We start from the raw sequence: 19134 nt of genomic DNA, 5'->3' as shown, positions 1-19134 counted from the left end.
CCATTACGAGATTTGCTGTAGTAATAATAATGTAGAATAAATACAGAAGCCAACATCTTTATACCCCATTTCACTTTATACTAAAATTGCAACAGTGCATTTGAATTTTTTGCAGTGAGAAATAAAGCACAAATTGAGAGTTTCTGTAAAAAAAAGAAATCTGTGTTAAAATAAACCCCAGCGACACGTTTTGAACTAAAAAAAATAACCAAAAACCCTCAATTTGTACTCCATTTCACTCAAAAAAATTCAAATGCGCTGTGGCAAAATTCTACTGTAAACTGACAGGGGATATAATTATTATTGCTCCTAATTTTTTTTAATTGACTTTCGACCAATATCAAAGCATTACCTGAACTTCAGTTTGCTAGATTGATCAAAACAATACAAGTGATTCAAAAGCACTGGACAATCTCTTGGGTGCTGATAAAAGACATCAAACTGAATTAAAAGTTCCTATAACAAAAAATATTTGTGTCTTTTTTCACGAGATATAGCTCTTCAAAGTTTAATTTTTTGGTGCTTCAGATCATTTTAGTTAGCAAAAACGACAATTTTTGGAACATTAAACATATACCTGTTGAAAAAAAATCAACAATTAATGTCTTATGTTGTACAAAACATTTAAAAAATTTGCAAATTTAACAGTAAATTAAATTCGACATCATAGAAAAAAAAGAGCAAAAATCGATATCGCTGTATATCAAAATTAAGTTGCTAGAAAGAAAATCAGACTTCATTTTTGTGCTTAACTGAATACCGAGAGTTTGTCCGTTACTTTTGAATCACCCTGTATTGTTCAGAAGATTTTCTGAAGAGTTTTTTTCAGAAGAGCTCTCCCCTTAAAATACGACCCCCTCGTTTCTTATTTCAAATTTGTCCCTTCAGGCAGTTCCGACGTTGAAAGTTCATTTTACATATTTTCCTCTTACCCAGGCGTCTTCACGTCAAAAAAACATAATTTACACCTGAACGTTTAGAAAAAGTTCAGGATTTTCTTCAGTAATCTTTTTTTTAAGACTTATTGACTTCAGCATTGTTAACTTTGTGAAAGTTACTATTTCAGTATTTTTTTCATTGTCTATAGGTACAGTTGACTGCCACTCATGCTCAAAGGTAATAAAACCACCATCAATTGTTTTTTTTTTTAATTTATTGCCAAAGTATTTTTAATACGAGTAGAAAACTCAAAATTAACTCAAAGAAGCTTCCGACAACAAGAACTTAAATTTTATTCCTATCTAACACATAACTTTGATAGTAAAAAAGTACATATTTCAAAAACAAGCGCATAAACTAAATTTGTATGGAAAAATAATATTTCTTCTAAACTCTTCCATCACGGGCCTGCAGTTGGTGGTAGAACTTTTGTCTCACTTCCCCATCATAAGGAAAAAGTTTCTCCACTTCTAAATTTGGAACGAAGTGGTTAACGAAAAAGTGTGAAAAGTATAGAGCAACTTGTTCTATCGATTGTAAGTTACCCGGATCAGCGGTCGGAGTTAATGCATCTAAAAAAATATTATTTTAAATTGTTTTAAATAAGTTTGGCCAACCTTTATAATCCATAAGGCTTAGTGCTTCTCCATTATCACAAATGACCCCATACAGATAATCCTCCTCATACTCCGATCTATTCCAATCAAAAATCACACCTTTCCCACTAATAGGCGTGCCTGTACTCCAGCTTATAGCATTGTTAAGAACCACTACCATACCCACGGCATACTTTAGAGCAATGGGCCGTTTATTGTTATTTCCACATTTGCGAATTTGATGGTAGAGTAGTCTCAGTGGTGACGAGATATAGACGTTGTTAATGATATCATTAAGGCGACACAACGACCGAATCAGTTCGTTTTTGTCTCTGTCATTTACATCCAGGAATTTATGTTGCAAATTGTCAATCATTTGTTGAACTATTACGCCGCTGGTAACTCTCTTTGAAGAAGTCACTCCGCGCATAAAACACCCATTGCCAGGATTAATGTAATAAATCGTTTCATTTAATTGAAGTTGAAGAAAACAATACTTGTGACGACTGAAATCGCAGACCACATCGACCAGGACCCCCAAACGCCTAGCCACACTTTCGTAAATCACCGCCAAATTCGTCGGGAGGCATTTGCGACTTTCTAAAATCTAATAAATTTCTTTATTTTTAAATAAATTTGCAATGAAATAAGAAAGGAAAGAATAAAACGGAAAAAAAGAATACAAAGATACAAGAAGAGAGTATTTCGGAAAGAAAATGAATAAGAATGAAGAAGAGACGAATTTAATTATTAAGGGAGATTTTAATTCGAGAGTAGGAGCAAAGGGAACAAGAGCAGACGACGAAGAGAAAATAAAAACAAGAAAAGCAAAAGACAAAGTGGAAAACAAGAAAAGGCGAGCATTAAATTATGATCAAACAGAGGGGATGTGAAATTTTAAATGGCAACATAGAGGGCAATTTAGAGGGAAAATACACATACAATAAGCAGATCAGGACATTCACAAGAGATCATGGGGTTACAAATAATGAAGCATAGAAGAAAATTGTCAAGTTTAAAGTAGCAAGCAGAGTAGAAGCAGAGCACATGCCTTTATAAGTTACAATAAAAGGACAATGTATAAAGAAAAATGTAAGGGGGAAAAAAGAAGATCTAGTCAGATTGCTAGAAGAACTCAAGCAGCTATGTAAAGAAAAAGTATACAGCGTGCTCAAAAACTGACGCACCAACTCAATGGTGTGTAGTAGAGAACTGGTTATATATAAAGGTAAAAATAGTAAAAAAATTCTTTGTATTAAAGTTATTGATAAATAACGGATTTTAGATAAATGATATGTGGCAACGTTGTCTAACAGTCATGATCGCAATAGACTTTGAGCAACAATAAAAATAAATTATTTTTGAAACGGTTTCCAAGGAAATAATTCCCAGTGTTGGCACACCTACACATTGTGATTTTTTTGATGAATTTTAATTTTTTAAATTAAAGAAACTGCTAAAGTCTGATAGAAAATTTAAAAATAATTATTCATCGTTTTGTTAAGGAACGATTACCTTGTGTGAAGCATAAAAATATTAAAAAATAATGAAAACTAAAAAAGTTAACACAATAAGTTTGTAGCTTCAGATTTTTTAAAATATGACTTTAGGAATTTTTTCAACATTTTTCCCGTAATCTGCACTTTCTTCTCAATAACGTACCACTGAGTTGGTGCGCCAATTTTTGAGCACTCTGTATACACAGACAAGAAGCTAGAGATAAACTAAAATGGAAAAAAAGAGTAGGTACAAAAACAGAAGCAAGAAAATGGTACAAGAAAAAATATGAAAAAAACAGAGTCAGAGGTGTGGAAATTTATGAATAAAGAAATAAAACTAAGACAAAATAAACGAAAATATAAGTATGGAAAAATGGAAAGATCTCGTTATGGAATCACTAGAGAGAAGCCAAAACAGTTGGTCCGGGATCAAAAGTGCGGAACCATTAGAGGAAATAAAAGAACTTACAAAAGGAGAAATAGAAAAACAGATTAGAAAGTTAAAAAAAGAAAGCTACAGGAAAAGACGGAATTTTAAAAAGCATGAAAACACGCCACTGAAAACCTACAAGAAAGTCTTCAATATCTTTTGTCTATGTATTAATAATAACAACAGACAGAAGTAATAAAAATAAAAAGTTTTAGGACATTTTACAGCTAGATGGGCAATTATTTTTTCAAAAAAAATCGGTTAAACAAGTCAAAGTAAACTCAAAAGCACATCTATCCAAGCATGTTTTTAAGATATAATTAATTATTTTTCGAAATTAAATCGGAAAATATTCTATGAACAAGGTGAGATGCACTTGAGATATTCTCAAAACACGTTTATAAGTTTATATTCACCAAAAATAAGCCTGAAAAAATTACATTATAAATTGAGTTATTGGTAAGTATTTTTGCAAAGTTCATTGATTCGTCTCTGAAAGTATACAAAAAGCATACGAAGACACGTCAAAAAAGAACCTACTTAACAATTAACAGATAAATGACAATTGTCAACATAATTTGAAATGAATATGTTCTATTTTTTAAAAGTAAATTTAAATTGAAAAAGGACTATAATTATCCCACTTTACAAGAAAGAGGACAAAAAGCAACCGCAAAATTACTGGGGATTAATTTTACTCACGTTTGATAGCGTAGACAGGAAAAAATTGATACAAATTTTAAGATAGAAAGGGGTAGATGTACAAGTAGTTGGTGAGAAGAATAGGAGAAATTTATGAAAAAACGATTAATCAAGTAAAAATAGGTGAAGAGACGAGTAAATGTTTTTGGACAATCAAAGGCGTAAGGCAGTGACCTGAGGGACATAGATAAGGTTCTAAAAAAGACAAAAGTTGGTGGAATAGTTATAGGCAAAGAGAAAGTGTGGTCCCTGGCGTTTGCAGACGACTCTTGCAAAGAGCAAGAGCGAGATAAAGGAAATAATAAAAATAATGGAAAAATACGTAAGAAATAAATGATTTGAAGTAAATGTAGATAAAACCAAAATGATGGTGTTTGGAAGGAAAATTCGAAAGAAAAGAGAAATGGGAAGGAAAAAGTATGGAACAGGTGAATGAGTTGAAGTATTTCGGTTATGTAATAAATAGTAGGTAAAATAGTTTTTTAATGACACTTTTAAATGTCTAAAATGTGCACTTTTTTAGACTTTATAAAACAGTTTAGTTTTTGCAATTTGTTTTAACCATTCAGAAGTTATTTAATTTTTTCTACAATTTTGTGCGTATGCAGGCATATAATTTAAAAATCGCAGTGCGCTTGGTTTTCAAGATATTGATTTGGGATTTTGTCTGTATGTAAACAACTGTCAGGGGTATCTTTCGGCGATAAGACTGTCCATTTGCATTGTAGCATTACCATGGTGTGACACATTCATTTTGGTAAACTTTGAATGACCACAACTTAATTTTTTCAAATAGCACCCTCTGTATTTTATTACTGAGTATTATTCAGCATCTCATTCTACATATTTTTCGCTTTAATTTTTTTCCAAAAGTTGATAGTTTCGGAGATAACCCGTTTTTTTTTAAATCCTTTGGATACCAACGTAGTGTGCCATGCAAACTAATACATTCTGACATAACATCAGACTGGCCTTTTTGTACGTGACGTTTTGATTTTGTTGACATGAATTTTTCATGTAAATTGCATACACATCTCATCAAGATATAAACTTTAATTTTGATAAAAAATCATTAAATAAAAGTGAAAAAAGGATGGCACTACTAGAAAAAATATGCAATGCAAGAAAGAATTAAAAAAGCTTTTTGTTGAATCGATCATGCCACATTAGAATCGATGAATTAACCATGTATTACTTTATTGCTTAAGAAAGCAGTCATTTTAAACAGTTTTGTGATTGCAAGTAATATGTTATCGCTGTTGATTTGTTATACCTCGATTTTTTATTTCTCCATTGTAAATTTCTGTCATTTTTATTTAATAATTTCTTGTCAAAATTTTATTAAAATTTATGTCTAGATGAGATTTCTAGGTATGCATTTTACGCGAAAAATTCATTTTCACAATAAAATCAAAACGTGACGTACTATAAATGCCATTTTGAAAATAGTATGTCAAAATGTATTGTTTTTCATAGCACGCTATATTAGTAGCCACGAGATTTTGTCTGCATTTTTCAGGAAAACCGAATTATCTCCTTAACTATCAACTTTTGAAAAAAAAAACTAAAGATATAAAAAAAATTAAAATGAGACGATGAATAATAATTAGCACAAATATACAGGGAGTGCCATTTAAAAAATTATGTCAAAGGCTGCACTGTAAATATTAAACACCCTGTATAGGGCAAAATAATTTTAGAACGTACACTTTAACTTCCCATTTGCAGTGCCATATAATTTATTTCGATATCTTTAACGGTGTAGGAGCAATCGAGCATGCTCCTATCAATGACTCACCCTGAATAATAATATAAAAATGGTGATAGGGCTAAATAAACAGACGCTGGGGTACATAGAAAGTGAAAAAAATAAGAGAGAAAAATTAAGAGTGGGATAAGGAAAAAGCAATAAGATTTGAAGAAAAATTAAGAATACGACTTGAAAGAATGAGAGAAAGCAAAAGAACAATGGAGGATGAACTGACATAGATAGACAGAAAAAAATAACATGCATAAGAGAATTGAGGTACCTATAACGCAAAATATACCCTGCTTATTAACGGTGAACTGTCCAAATAAGATGTATGAAGTAAGATGAAAAGTAAAGATAAGAAAATCATAAACATATTTAGATAAACGAAGAAAGGAGAACGAATTTTGGAGGGAAGATTAGGAAAGTATGTGCAAATTATGTGGAGCTAAAAGAGTGCGAGTTTGATAGGAAAAAAGTTCTGAACGAAAATGGTAAAGGAAAAAATGGAGGAAAAAAGTGACGGGTGGAAGGTACTATAGTAATGTAGAATATGAAATAAGTAGGTTTAGAAAGCCAAATAGACAATAAAAACATAAAATATAAATTCCAATCAAAGTTGCCCGCAATTTCGAAATTAAGTTGGCAGCAATGCAGAAATACTGAGTCTGTTGACAACACATTTGAAATTCGTAATTTGCAACATTGCAACCGAATTAGACTTTTCTTGACAATTATTTGACGTACAACCCAACAAGAATGTTAAATTGTTGTTAACTGGAAGCGTACTCCATTGGTATCCTTAAAAATGTAAGTCCAGTGTTGCCAACAGACTCAGTATTTCTGGATCAGTCTGTATTATCAATATTGAGTGTTATTCAATGCTGCCACCTTAATTTCAAAATCATAAGTGGCTTAATTACTCTAGTAATAAACTCCCACTCATGATCACATTCTTGGAACCCCAGATCCGAGTAGAGAACATCACGGATTGTGGAAATGATCACTTGGCAATCTTCAGGCTCCCATTGGTGTTTGTCCAACTTTTCTTTTTTCCACTTGATTTCTTGGGTGGCGAAAATTGGATGTTTGGGGTGCGTAGCCTTCAGTCTCATTTTTACCAAATTTGCAAAATTGTCAAGTCCTTTTGTAACATAAAGCTCGACTGTTTCAGTGTCAAGGTGAAACCACTGTGCGACAAGAATAGCAAGTTTCTCAAAAATTTGTTGCTTAGGTGGAGCACGGATGAATTTGGGCCAAGTATTTTTCAGATATATTTCATTCAAGAAGCTCAAACTGAATCGTGCGAAAAATTGCAACGTTAAATGACCTGGAGTACTAAGCAAAAGTTTGGTATTTCATTTTATGTTGGTATTCAAAACTTACTTGAAAGGCACAATTAGGATACTATTTATCGCTTCTTTTGTATTATTAATGTCGAGGAGATGTCTACGTAAGTAAAAATAATTTGGTGCCTTTTCATTATAAAGCATTTCCCAGTCGCTTAAGTTCACCTTAGGACAAATGCTCTCTGAGAAAAAATCAACAAAGGCCGATTCTAACATATCAAGCACCCTAGGTTTCAATGAGTAAAAATATTTAAGTTCTTCATAATACGAGTCAGGACACCAGGAATTATCGGAAAAGCTTGGCAATCTAATGGTACACAAATAAACACAAAAAATATAAAAAGTCGTTCTTACTTCCTGTAAAATCTTCGTCTCCATATCACTTCACTGGTTAGAACAATATTACGGAAATGGTGACATGTTGAGGAAAAATTAAGTACGTCCCTGTCACTTAGAACAGGGCTACTTAGAATAAACTCAAGCAACTCAAGTGACAAAGAATCCATTTTGCCAAACGACAGATTTTTCCGTGCCTATGCGGGTTACGAATTTTTACTGGAACGGCCCTATGATTGAAATGGTCCTATTTTAACACTTTTAACAGGGCTTTTAGCTAAAAGGAACTCCAGACCTATTTACTCTGTTATTCTATGCTCTTGTTTTAACTTAGTAGTAGTTGAGGTTTACACTTTAGACAAAGAAATAACGTATACAAAAATTAAATTTTGTTGCACTCACCAGCAAAGATAAAAACGTCCGAGTTAAAGTGAATACCTTTACTTCTTAACCCAAAAACAATACTGTTTGACTTGGTTTGACTATTTTCCACAAAACAACGAACGTTTTTTCACTTTATTTAAAGGAAAAACTGTTGTAGTTTGTACTAGGGTTTTTTTCTAAAACTTCTGCTCGCTGTGTTGGCAACTCTTTCACAATTTAAATCAAAATTCAAAATAACCGAGAACTCATTTTTTGAAATTTTTAATCATAGAAATTAATTAAAAATGTGTGCACTGCTAATTTTAATTTCATTTCCGAAATCACCACCAAATGTAAATCCTAATCAATACAGGGTCATTCTTTTAGGGCCTACATTAAAAAATTTAAACTTCTGTTTATTATCAAGATGATTGCGCTTCGGGAACTACGAAAAATTAGCGCCAATTTTGAAATTTTAAATAGTAACCACTTATTTTTTTTGCATTTTTGAGTTCATCTTTTCAAGCTGAGTAAAATGTGGGGTTTATTTAAAATATCACAGCTTTTGAATTCTCTGCAATAAGTTAATATGTTGATTTGCATAACCGAAGGTGTGTAAAACCTTCTAGAATTATCAAAATTGTCAGCTGTCAAAATTCTAAGCTACTATGATTTTTTCAAAATGGTTATCAAAAATCGACTAAAAACTCAGTTTTTTCAAATGGAGTCAAATGGCAATCAAAGGAACATCGACATTTATAGTAACTTTTATCAGAATGTCCTATACCTATCTCTTACAGTTGTTGAAATAACAAAAAACGGATTTTACTTTGTAATTTTCATCGTTTGTCAAGTAAGCTTTGCAAAATGGTCAACAATTGTCAAACATCAAGATTTTGTTTAGTTTTTAGCCGGTTCATTATCGAATAAGCTGTAAAGCAATAATATGTAATTACAATAGCTTTGTTCGCGAAGGAGTATTATGTTATGTACCTTATTATGTAAAGTATCTCAGTCAATCTGCCATTGAATTTTGAAGTTCTTGAATTAAAATAGTGGACAAATTGAACATTTTTTTAATTAACAGCACAACTTTATCGTATTTGTCGATTAAAAATGAAAATAATAAGCTAAAACTCCGATTTTGTAATTATTTAAAAAACTGTAAGCGATAGATATTGAAGATGTTAATAAAAGTCTCCATAAAAATTTATGTTCAAAAATGAATAAAAATTGGTAGTTACTATTAGAAATTTCAAACTTGGCGCCAATTTCTCATTGATTTTGTAAATTCATTAATTTTGAAAATATTTTAATTAAACTCAAAATGATCAATTTGCATCGTATAAAAAATTTTAAAGCTTTAGCTACATCAGAATAAAAACAAAAATAAAACAATAAACAATAAAAATAAATTATTTTTGAAACAGTTTGCTAGGAAATTATAATTCGGATCTTAGACTAATAATAGGAATGAATAAAACTGTATAAACACGCAATAATTACCAACAAAGAAAATCGTGGAATCGCAACAAAAGATTTAATGCTCGCTTAAAGGCTATACATTCATTTATTTAGGATGTGGAGAAAAATCAAAAATTATTGATGATCACGAGTATTAACAACAATAGTTAATTACAAAAACTAATAATGCTAAATAAAATGGTCGCAAGAGGCTTTTACTTTGCTCTCTCATTTAAACACTTATTTATTTAAATGTTTAAATTATCTAAATAAACCTCTCAAGACAGTAAAGTCAAAATTTAAATTTACCGGGTCTTTTGGTTATTCTTTACGCTTTCACCAACCTTATAAAACTAAACTAACCAAATTTATGACAGACCTTGACAGAAACGCAAGTTGAGTGCTTTGCCCCAAGACTTTTGTAAACTTTGTTTATGTTCTATTATTATCATAATAGTGATAGTGGTGATGATTAAAATTGTTTTTCTTAATTAATAATTATTAACTAAAATTATAAAAGAATGGCGTCTTCTTTGGAAAATTTAGAAAGCCAACTGGAGCTTTTTATCGAAAATGTTCGTCAAATTCATATAATAGTTAGCGATTTTCAGCCCCAAAGTCAAAACGTGCTGAACCAAAAACTGTAAGTCACCCTTCAAGCTTTAAGCCTTGCTGAAGTAATCAATTTTTAGGCTTGCATTGGTGCACGGTTTACAAGAAGTAGATAAACTCAAATCACAAGTACAGGATGTCCATGTTCCTTTGGAAGTTTTTGAGTACGTTGTAATTCAAATGATCACTTCAAATTTTTATTTTTTGTCATTTTCAGTTACATTGACCAAGGACGTAATCCACAGTTGTACACAAAAGACTGTATTGAGAAAGCCTTGGCCAAGAACGAACAAGTGAAGGGTAAAATTGACGCCTACCGCAAATTCAAAGCAAACATGTTGCTGGAATTGAGCAAAACGTTTCCAACTGAGTTGAGTAAATATCGGGCGATAAGGGGCGATGAATGAATCACAAATACTTTGAGTTATTTATTAGTTAGAGTCAATAAGTTATAAAATGCATTATTCAATAAATGTTACGTATTGTATTCCTCTTTAACTACTAGCGACTTTATGTTCTCCTCAAGTCGACGCAAATCAGGCAAAATCACCGCGAGAAAACCTTCATTTAAATCATCCACAAGCAAGTTAGGGTTTTCCGAAAGCCTATCATTTATTTCCAGCAATTTTCCATAAATGCCTGCATGGACGGGGTACTTTTCACCGTCTTCAGTCTCAATGAAACATAGAACGGATTCAGGCTGCAAGAGTTGTGCTCCTCTCTTCCCTTTCCCTGACATGTTATTTTTTAAACGATTCACTTTGAGGCTTACTTGAAAGTTGAGATTTTTTATTCTTTGATGCTTTTTTATTATAGAGTGCTTCTCTGATAAAGAAATCACGCAAACCTTGTTAGTGTGAACCCTAACACAGGTATCCAAGTTTACATTTTCGGTCGTGAATTTTGTACAGTACTTTTTTTCAAAATACCGCTCATAGTACGGCTGAAAGTTGGCGATTTGTTCTTTAGAAATGCTGTCAAGAATGGAGGGTATTGGTTTTTCGTCAACTTCTTCGTCACTCTCGGGACTTTTGGGCTCTGTTTTGACCTCAACACTCGAGCCTGTAGCCACCTATTTTTTAAACAAATGTAATTTTTGCAAAGCATATTTTAAATTAATTTACACTAACCTCTGTCTCGGCCATTTGTTTACAACTAATTATTTTATAATTTTTTAAATGCGGTACCAAAATGTTTGGTTATGTATATCGGTGAAGATAGCACCAAAATCCCAACATTACAGTCGACCAGACAATTGCTGCGCGCATGGAGCTAGCACCATTTCCCCACCATTCTCGTTTTCTACAGCCAAGTTCACACCAGACACTTACAAATTAAAACTTAACTGCATTTAATTTCTGCCTTTTTTATTCTCACATTCAAGCAATGCAAACTGACTTTTTTTTTCATCCCATTTATATCTTACAATTTTCTTTATTTTTGCAGGAGATTAAGCCCTCCAATAGGGCCTTCGACTATAAAAAAATCATGATGTTCGGACAAACACCCCTTGGGACCTTAACGATTTTTTTCAATATTTATAGTTTCTCTATTTTACAAACTTTATTTTTCTTCACCGACTTTATATCCTGCAATTTTCTTTATTTTTGTAGGAGATTAAACCCTTCGATAGGGCCTTTAACTGTAAAAAAATCATGTTCGGACAAACACCCCTTGGGACCTTAATGAAAACGAGAATGGTGCTAGCTTCATCGACAATGGTCATGTTGTTTTTGGGACAATGTCCGTATTACAGCATCCAACCAGGCAACCACTATCGCGCTACTTGTAATAGACCAAAGTCAGGGAAGAGACAAGTTTTTCGTCATTCGTTTTTTTTTATAAATAAAATTGAGATTGATACAAAATTTTATTATATTATATCAATACAGTTTATAAGAGGAGTCCGACGCGATTAAAAGTCTTGATTGCCCCACCTTATCTGTAAAAAAATATAATAATTATTAATTGTTTTGGATAAGGCTTAAGACTATGTGGTTCTTTTTAATAATAATACAATCAGTTGTGTCTATTTTTTTAGTTTCCATTAATTTTATTAAAATTATATCCCATTTCAGTTAGTAGAATTTGCAACAGTGCAATATTTGCAATGTCATCAAAATAAACTTTTTAAGTAGCATAGATGATTGTCACAGAAAATAAATTAATTAGATTAAAAAAACAATTAATTAAAAAATAGAATTAATTAGATTAATAGAAAATAAATAACGGAAAGAAGTTCCTAAATCTTTAAAATGCCATCAGAAAACCTGGATGATTTAAGACATTATTAATAAAAATTGAAAAAACAACTGTCTCGATATTTTCAAATTTTTGTGACACAGTAGCTCGTTTTTTTAAAACTCACCCTGTACTGGCTGACCCAGAGATGTGTAATCAGTCTATAACTACCTATGATAACGATTGTATACCAAATTTTATAAAAATCAGATAAGTATTATTAGGTAATTTTTGAGAGTCAATAATGCCATAATAAACGTTTTTAGAAAAAAATAAAAAATATTAGTTACTTTATTTTTAATGGTTAATCTATGGTTAAAATAAAGTATGTGCACTACCTCGCGACATACCCAGTACACAGGGTGTTGTACATAGGAACAGCCTATATATTTTTGTATAATTAAATTCTAGGTGAAAAAATAAGGAAATTTTTTATAAACAATTATAGGTCTGTCTCTTTCCGTTTCGAAATTATTCAAAAAAAAACAGCTTTTGAAAACTCACTGTGAAGTCGCCTATAAATATTTTCCCACAAATTTACACCAGAAAAACTTTTTTTTTGTAGTTTCAATAAATAGTCGACTTTTAATCGAAACACACACCTGATGTACAGGGTGTGCCAAAAAAAGCAGACTAACTTTTTTTTTCAAATAGTAAATTTATTTTCGGTTCACTTTCATAAAAGCCATTGTGGTCGAATTAACTAACCTGTTAGCATGACAACTCATGATAAAAGTTAATGCCAAGAGTACCAAATTTCCACTACAATGGTTTTTATGAAAGTGAACCGAATATATGTATTTGTTTTAACATATCGATAGCTGTGATCGATAGCATTTTTGATAAGCTTTCTAATGGTATAGAGTTTGTAAAACAAATTTAAAATACTTTTCGAGATAAAATGTATTTTGTTACAAGAAAATTTGCTAGTCTAGAATCTGACAAGTCAAATGGCAATTTATTTTTTGATATATGCTAATGTAACTAAATACATTAGTAATCTAATTATTACTTGATACTTTAAATAAATGTCATCCACCAAGAATTAATAATAAAATTAATTCATAAAGAAATATACCGGCTGTATCAGAAATACGTGTATTAATTTTAACAAGTAATAGAGCTCAACAAATAGTCATTTTTCTATTCGTAATTTTTCAGTGAAAGTTTTGACAATTTACATAAAACTGTGTTTAAGATCTGCTTAGGCTTGTGTTTTCGCACTTGCATTATTAATAACTACAAACTGTGCAAACTCAAATTAGACTGTGCATATGCGACTTTTTTTCTGGGGACTTTACACAGAACAAATTTTAATAAAATACTGCGCGTGCTTTACTTGTCATTTAATTTTTTTACTGTGTACAAATTATTTAAATACTGATCATTTATTATTTATACTGATCAAAACCGGATTTATTACTGATCGCTCTTAAAAAAAATACGCTTAAAAATACTCTAAAAAATGTAACTTTGTTTCACCACCCTGTACAACAGCCTGTGTATAATAAGAGTATTATTAGTTTGTGGACTTTAAATAGATCTATCAGAAAAAAAAAACTTATAAACCGATTACACACCCCTAAGTCACCCTGTATTATTTAGAGAGAAAAAAAAGAAAAATCTTACATCTGTCCTTGCTTTCAACCTCCGGTCAATAAGCCCACAGAGCGTCTCCGACCTGACCGATAACGTATCAATCTTCTCAATAAGTTGCTGATACGGCGACAGAGGCTGCGCCCCCATGACCACATGCCCCAATTTGGAATCAATTTTCGCATCTAATCGTGCATTTCTGATCAAATTAACGATCCAACATTCAGCTTCCTCCGGATTCATATTCAATTTTTCGGCCAACATCCCAATACTGATACATTGGTGAATTCTGCAGAACGTCTCGAAAATCATGAGACGCGCATTTTCCACAAACTCATCCAAACAAGAAATCAAAAAGAAATCATTGAACAGAACAGACTGGCATTCGTGCAGTTTCTGCCTCGCACCGTCAAAATCAAAATTAACATACAAATGCTCCAAAAATTCAGTAATGGGATCGCGGTAAGTGTAACTTTCCTGCTGGATGACTTTAACGAGGTCTTTCAACGCTGATCTGCGCACTCGATTGATGATGACAGCAGTGGCCAAGTAACGCAAAATATGGGGGCACATGGTTTGGATGGCGTTGAGGTAATGGGGGCGATAGAGGAACATGTCGATTATCAATTCACGGCCCAGCGCATGGTTGAAGAATACAAACAGCGACCAGTGGATCAACCAAGTTCTTTGCTGGAGCAACTGGAGGCTGTTGCCTCCAAACTGGTTGGGGCTGGAATCAATGTATTCGCGCAGTTTATTCAAGTCCTCAAGGGCGGATTCCCAGTTTTGAACCAGGATTTCGGAAGCGAATTTGCCCCACAAGACGCTCAAGTAGTTTTTGTCATTTGGGGGCAACACCAGCATGCAGAAGTAGAGATAGGAAGTGGAAACTGAATAGTTGCCACACTCGTATCTGTATTTCGCCAGTTTGTGGAGAGACTCAATCATCTCAATTTCAAACTGAAACATGAAAATTATAGTAAATGTACTATTGGTTACTATACGAGCCCTAACAATTAAATATTTGCACGAAATCTTGTTTAATTTTTAATTATCAAAGTGATTTTATTGATGCTGCGTTCCAGAATTACATTTTTTACCTCAAAGAGTTCTCTAATCGTTCTTCTAACTCCTAACGAGCAAACAAATGTAAATCTCTATGCGTTCTCTAAAACATTTCGGGACCAGCAGAGCATACTCGGTTCGCTCTGAGATAGTGGAGAGAGCTCTCAAATTTGTTGCTTGTTTAGAGTAGCAAATTCCAAATTTGTTTCATTAGAGCAGATATCAGTGTGATAAGTTTTAATTTTAAAGCAGTAGTTTTCAGACTCTTATGAAAGTTTTCTCGCTTTAAATCAACTGTTTTTAGACAAAATAATGCACAAATTAGCAAGAAGCAGTCTAAAACCAACTGATTTCAAGACAGTGTTTGTTTAATTCAGAGTTTTCAGCCAGTTTAAAACTCTTGAAAAATTTCTGCAGTAAATTTTGTCATTTTGGAGCAAGAAAGCGTACGAAATTGCACTGATCAAAAAAATGGGCCAGAATCTTAGACAAAATTGACACTTAACGTGATTTTTTCCCAAAATTTATCTTTTTTTGCTCGAATGCATTCGATCATCGATTTATGTATCAAAAGAATAATCAATCAATAAAGTGATGTTAATTATTGTTGATGTTAATGAAAATATGTATTTAATAAAATGTTCAAAAAATAATTTAATTTTTGTAATAAAATTTAAGGGCCAATTTCATAATCGGATTTAAAGGAGCATTCAACTAAAAGTTGTTTATAATGTGCTGGTTACTATGGATTTGTGGACATTTCACATTCTAAACATTTAATTTAATGCTCCTTTAAATTCGATTATAAAACTGGCCCTTAATTAATTAAAAAATAAAATAAATATTAATAAATAATACAATGTGTTTTTAAATAATTCTCATCTAGTCGTCTGTGAATTTCTACAGTAAAATCAGAAAATACCGCTTCATATAAATAATGATAGGCATTTAGACATCGAATATTACCATTCTCCATTTATTAAGGCTCCAAATATAAAGTAAGCTTAAAAAATAAAAGTGTTTTCTTGCACGGTATAATAATTTAGTTACATTTTAACGAAGTTTTTAAAACAAATTAAATGAATTTGCCAACTGACAGACTTTACATTTATTAACAGAGGATTCAATTGAGCAAAGCGGCACAATTTTTTACATGTAAACCAATTTCAAAGTTAACTGGATGAGAATCATTTAAAAACACATTGTATAAAATATTAAAATTTAATAAATCGAAATTTTGAGGTTAGCAACAATTTTATTAAGAATTTTTTGCTTAAAATATCATTCATTTAAAAGACACTATTGAAATTATAAAATTAATAATTAATTAATTACACGGAATAATATTTTCAATTTTATTAACATAATTTTTAGTAATTCATGTTTATTTAAGGAAATGTAAAAAAAAATAAAAAAAAATCTTTGAGAAAAAAATTAAGTATTTAATAGAAAACACTGATTTTTGTGTGACTAATTAATATGCCAACATTCTTTAATTGCTTTTAAGTTTTCATTAATTTTTGTTGCATTATAAGTGATAACAAATTCTGTAACTGACTGAACAATTTGCCCCGGAAATCACCGGAAGATCAAACCAGCTAACCCTTCTCGCATTAGCACAAATTTACGGAAAAAGCAGGATTATACCTTACTTGCCAACTGCGAAATTAAATTAAACAAAGAAGTTTACAGAATATTTCAATTACAATAAAATTTTTATTAGTGATTAACTTGACATTTGCCAATGCATTTTAAATGACAACTTAAACTCGAATTAGTCTAATTCGGAATTAAATTTTAATTTCGCTGTCTGTAGACCGACCCACAGTTTTTTTTTATTTTATTAATTAAATGGTAACAACTTCTAATACTAGTAGAATTAAATAATTTTTTTGAATATTAAATATTTTCGTAACATCAATAAAACTTCCTTGGCAGTTTATTGTTTTTTTATTTTTTTTAACAATTACTAATTCATTAATTGCATAAAATCGCAATCAAATTACATGATATTAAAACGCTGCAAAAGTTATTATTTCTTATGTTATTTTAGAACACCTGAAATACTTAAATGTTTTGTGCAAAAAGTTCGTAAAAATTTTTCTTAAGAATTTTTTGCTTATAGCATTATACGCCGTTGATCCAGAAAGACACTGCAGAATTAATTAAATTTCGATTAATCAAGTTTTTATATTTTGTATTTTATAAATACCTATTATTATTATTTGCTTAACTAATATCATATCAGAAAAATTAAAACATTATATTAAATATTTTCGTTAACATCAATAACACTTCCACGTCAGTTTATTGAGTGGCTAGCAAACAGCTCTGATTTAAATATCATTGAGTCTTTTTGGCACAAAGTAAAAAGGTATCCTACAAATCTTCCTCAATAGTTGTTGAAAGATTTAAAAAATAAAATAGAACATATTTGGAACAATAAAACGCCAGAATTTTGTAAGGGATTCGTTAAAAGTATGCCAGCGCTAAGTTGAGTCGTCATTGAAGCCAATAAAGATTGAAATTACAAAAAAATCTATCTTTTTTTTGTTCAAACAATTAATTGTCAAATATCATTCCTATTTTTCTTTGTTTTAATTTCATGTTAAATATAGTGTTTTAAAGTAGTGTTTAAGTAGGTCATAAGTTACAAATAAAGGTATTTCTTCAATTTATCCTTCTTTTTTTAAAATAAACATTCATTAGCTTGACGTGCATTTTCTTTGCAAAAATGTATTCGTCCAAACACACTATTCAGAAATGATTGTTCATTGCAAGTCACTTATGAAATTTGAACGTAATGTGCCACTTAATTTAAATTGTGAATGCCGTCAAAAGCGACAAAACCGTCAAATTAATGCAAAAAAACTTCAAATCTAAAAACGAAAGAGTACACAACAAATTTCACCGAGATGTAAAACACAAATGACGGCAAACCCCACACTTGAGAAATGCAAAAAAGTGAGTAAAAAGCTAAGATTTGACAGAGATGAGAGTATTCAAACACTACAATAATGATTTGAACGAAGCGGAACATTGTTTTTGACTTCCATAGTCGACTGGGTGAACAACCATTTTTGAACACATTGTATTTACTTTGTAATCCTTTGAAAGGAAATTAATCAAAGTTTTCGAATCCCTCATGTTTTCCATATTCTTCATGACCTCATCGTCGGCCATAATCTTCAAAATTGGTTGCACTTCCTGTTGAAGCTCCTGTAACTGAGCTACAACGTGTTGACGCCTTTGCTTCAGATCTTCAGGAACTTCTTCATTTGGATACAGCTGCTTTCGGATGTCAATAGCATAATCGATCATGTTGGTCTTGCTCAAAATATCTAATTTGGCTTTAAGCAATTCCGTTTCATCGTAAATCTACGAAATTCGGAATCAACCGAATGAACATAACCTCAAAAACTGTACCTCTTTAGCCGACAAAAATTCCAACAATGGAAACACCAAGTGCCGATCCAAATATTGCCCCATGCGGGAAGTTAAATCAAATTGGGCCATTTTATACCGTTTTTATGCAAAAACTAACAAGATTTTATAAAATGTGACACATATGGCGGCACCCTAGAATAACACTTTTATAGAAGCGGAACATAATGGTTGGCAATGAATTCCTAGCTGGAGCCATCTAGCCGCATCATCACGTACTAAAAATGGCGCGAATTAAATAATCCCGATTACTTTGTATTTTTTAAATTTTTGCTCACGTCAAAATGATGTCAAAACCTTATCAAATACAATTATTATGAAAATTTTCTAATTGTATTTGAAAAGGTGGATGCACAAACAGCACAAATAGAAGAATTTTACCCAACATGACACGATCTAAACACATTTAATATTAAAGATATTTATTAAATCCATTAAGTTTACAAAACTAATAGTCGTCACCGCATCGATGATAAAGACATACTTGCAATCAGCCAAACTGGCACCTTATGTTAGCAACTTCTGTCTATGGGAATCTCCTCACAGTGTGACTCACTTGCGGTTCGCTCTCAAAAAACTCACTTTTGGAAAAAACGCACCTATCAATGAAAACCTTCTGGAGCTCATTACTACGTTATATTCTTGGAGATCATGTTGTTCCTAACCGATAGTAGGCAATAGTCTAACCCAAACACGACACCTTGAACCACTATCTTAATAAAACTTTGAAAAATTAACGTGATATAAA

The 19134-nt window shown here is 31.5% G+C and overlaps 4 protein-coding genes across 7 annotated transcripts; 1 reads left to right on the top strand and 3 right to left on the bottom strand.

Moving 5' to 3' along the window:
• Positions 1 to 1143: 1143 nt before the first annotated feature.
• LOC103312391 (hypothetical protein) lies at positions 1144 to 8271 on the bottom strand. Of its 4 annotated transcripts, none has more exons than XM_015978145.2 (6): positions 8004 to 8271; positions 7620 to 7953; positions 7303 to 7572; positions 6840 to 7254; positions 1557 to 2142; positions 1144 to 1511 (listed from the first exon to the last, which is right to left on the bottom strand). In XM_015978145.2, the coding sequence occupies exons 2-6, from the start codon at positions 7769 to 7771 to the stop codon at positions 1327 to 1329; spliced, it is 1608 nt and encodes a 535-aa protein (XP_015833631.1). In that variant the 5' UTR covers positions 7772 to 7953; positions 8004 to 8271; the 3' UTR covers positions 1144 to 1326. The 4 variants fall into 4 exon arrangements, with proteins under 4 accessions (XP_015833631.1, XP_015833632.1, XP_015833633.1 ...); XM_015978146.2 differs by having other exon boundaries at positions 7620 to 7888; XM_015978147.2 differs by having other exon boundaries at positions 7620 to 7878.
• Positions 8272 to 9785: 1514 nt separating this feature from the next.
• Positions 9786 to 10541, top strand: MED10 (Mediator complex subunit 10). Its single transcript, XM_964741.4, has 3 exons — positions 9786 to 10071; positions 10121 to 10204; positions 10258 to 10541. Exons 1-3 carry the CDS (start codon positions 9950 to 9952, stop codon positions 10445 to 10447), a joined length of 396 nt encoding a protein of 131 aa, XP_969834.1. The 5' UTR covers positions 9786 to 9949; the 3' UTR covers positions 10448 to 10541.
• On the bottom strand, positions 10456 to 11321 carry LOC103312378 (uncharacterized protein). Its single transcript, XM_008192870.3, has 2 exons — positions 11171 to 11321; positions 10456 to 11112 (listed from the first exon to the last, which is right to left on the bottom strand). The coding sequence occupies exons 1-2, from the start codon at positions 11183 to 11185 to the stop codon at positions 10516 to 10518; spliced, it is 612 nt and encodes a 203-aa protein (XP_008191092.1). The 5' UTR covers positions 11186 to 11321; the 3' UTR covers positions 10456 to 10515.
• A 570-nt stretch (positions 11322 to 11891) lies between these two features.
• eIF3e (eukaryotic translation initiation factor 3 subunit e) lies at positions 11892 to 18546 on the bottom strand. The gene is made up of 4 exons (XM_964874.4): positions 18369 to 18546; positions 18042 to 18320; positions 13911 to 14837; positions 11892 to 11982 (listed from the first exon to the last, which is right to left on the bottom strand). The coding sequence occupies exons 1-4, from the start codon at positions 18456 to 18458 to the stop codon at positions 11956 to 11958; spliced, it is 1323 nt and encodes a 440-aa protein (XP_969967.1). The 5' UTR covers positions 18459 to 18546; the 3' UTR covers positions 11892 to 11955.
• Positions 18547 to 19134: the final 588 nt, after the last annotated feature.

The sequence above is a fragment of the Tribolium castaneum genome, chromosome 1 (genome assembly GCF_031307605.1).
Source record: "Tribolium castaneum strain GA2 chromosome 1, icTriCast1.1, whole genome shotgun sequence".
NCBI lineage: Eukaryota > Metazoa > Arthropoda > Insecta > Coleoptera > Tenebrionidae > Tribolium > Tribolium castaneum.
This window is presented reverse-complemented; position numbering and strand designations above follow the sequence as displayed.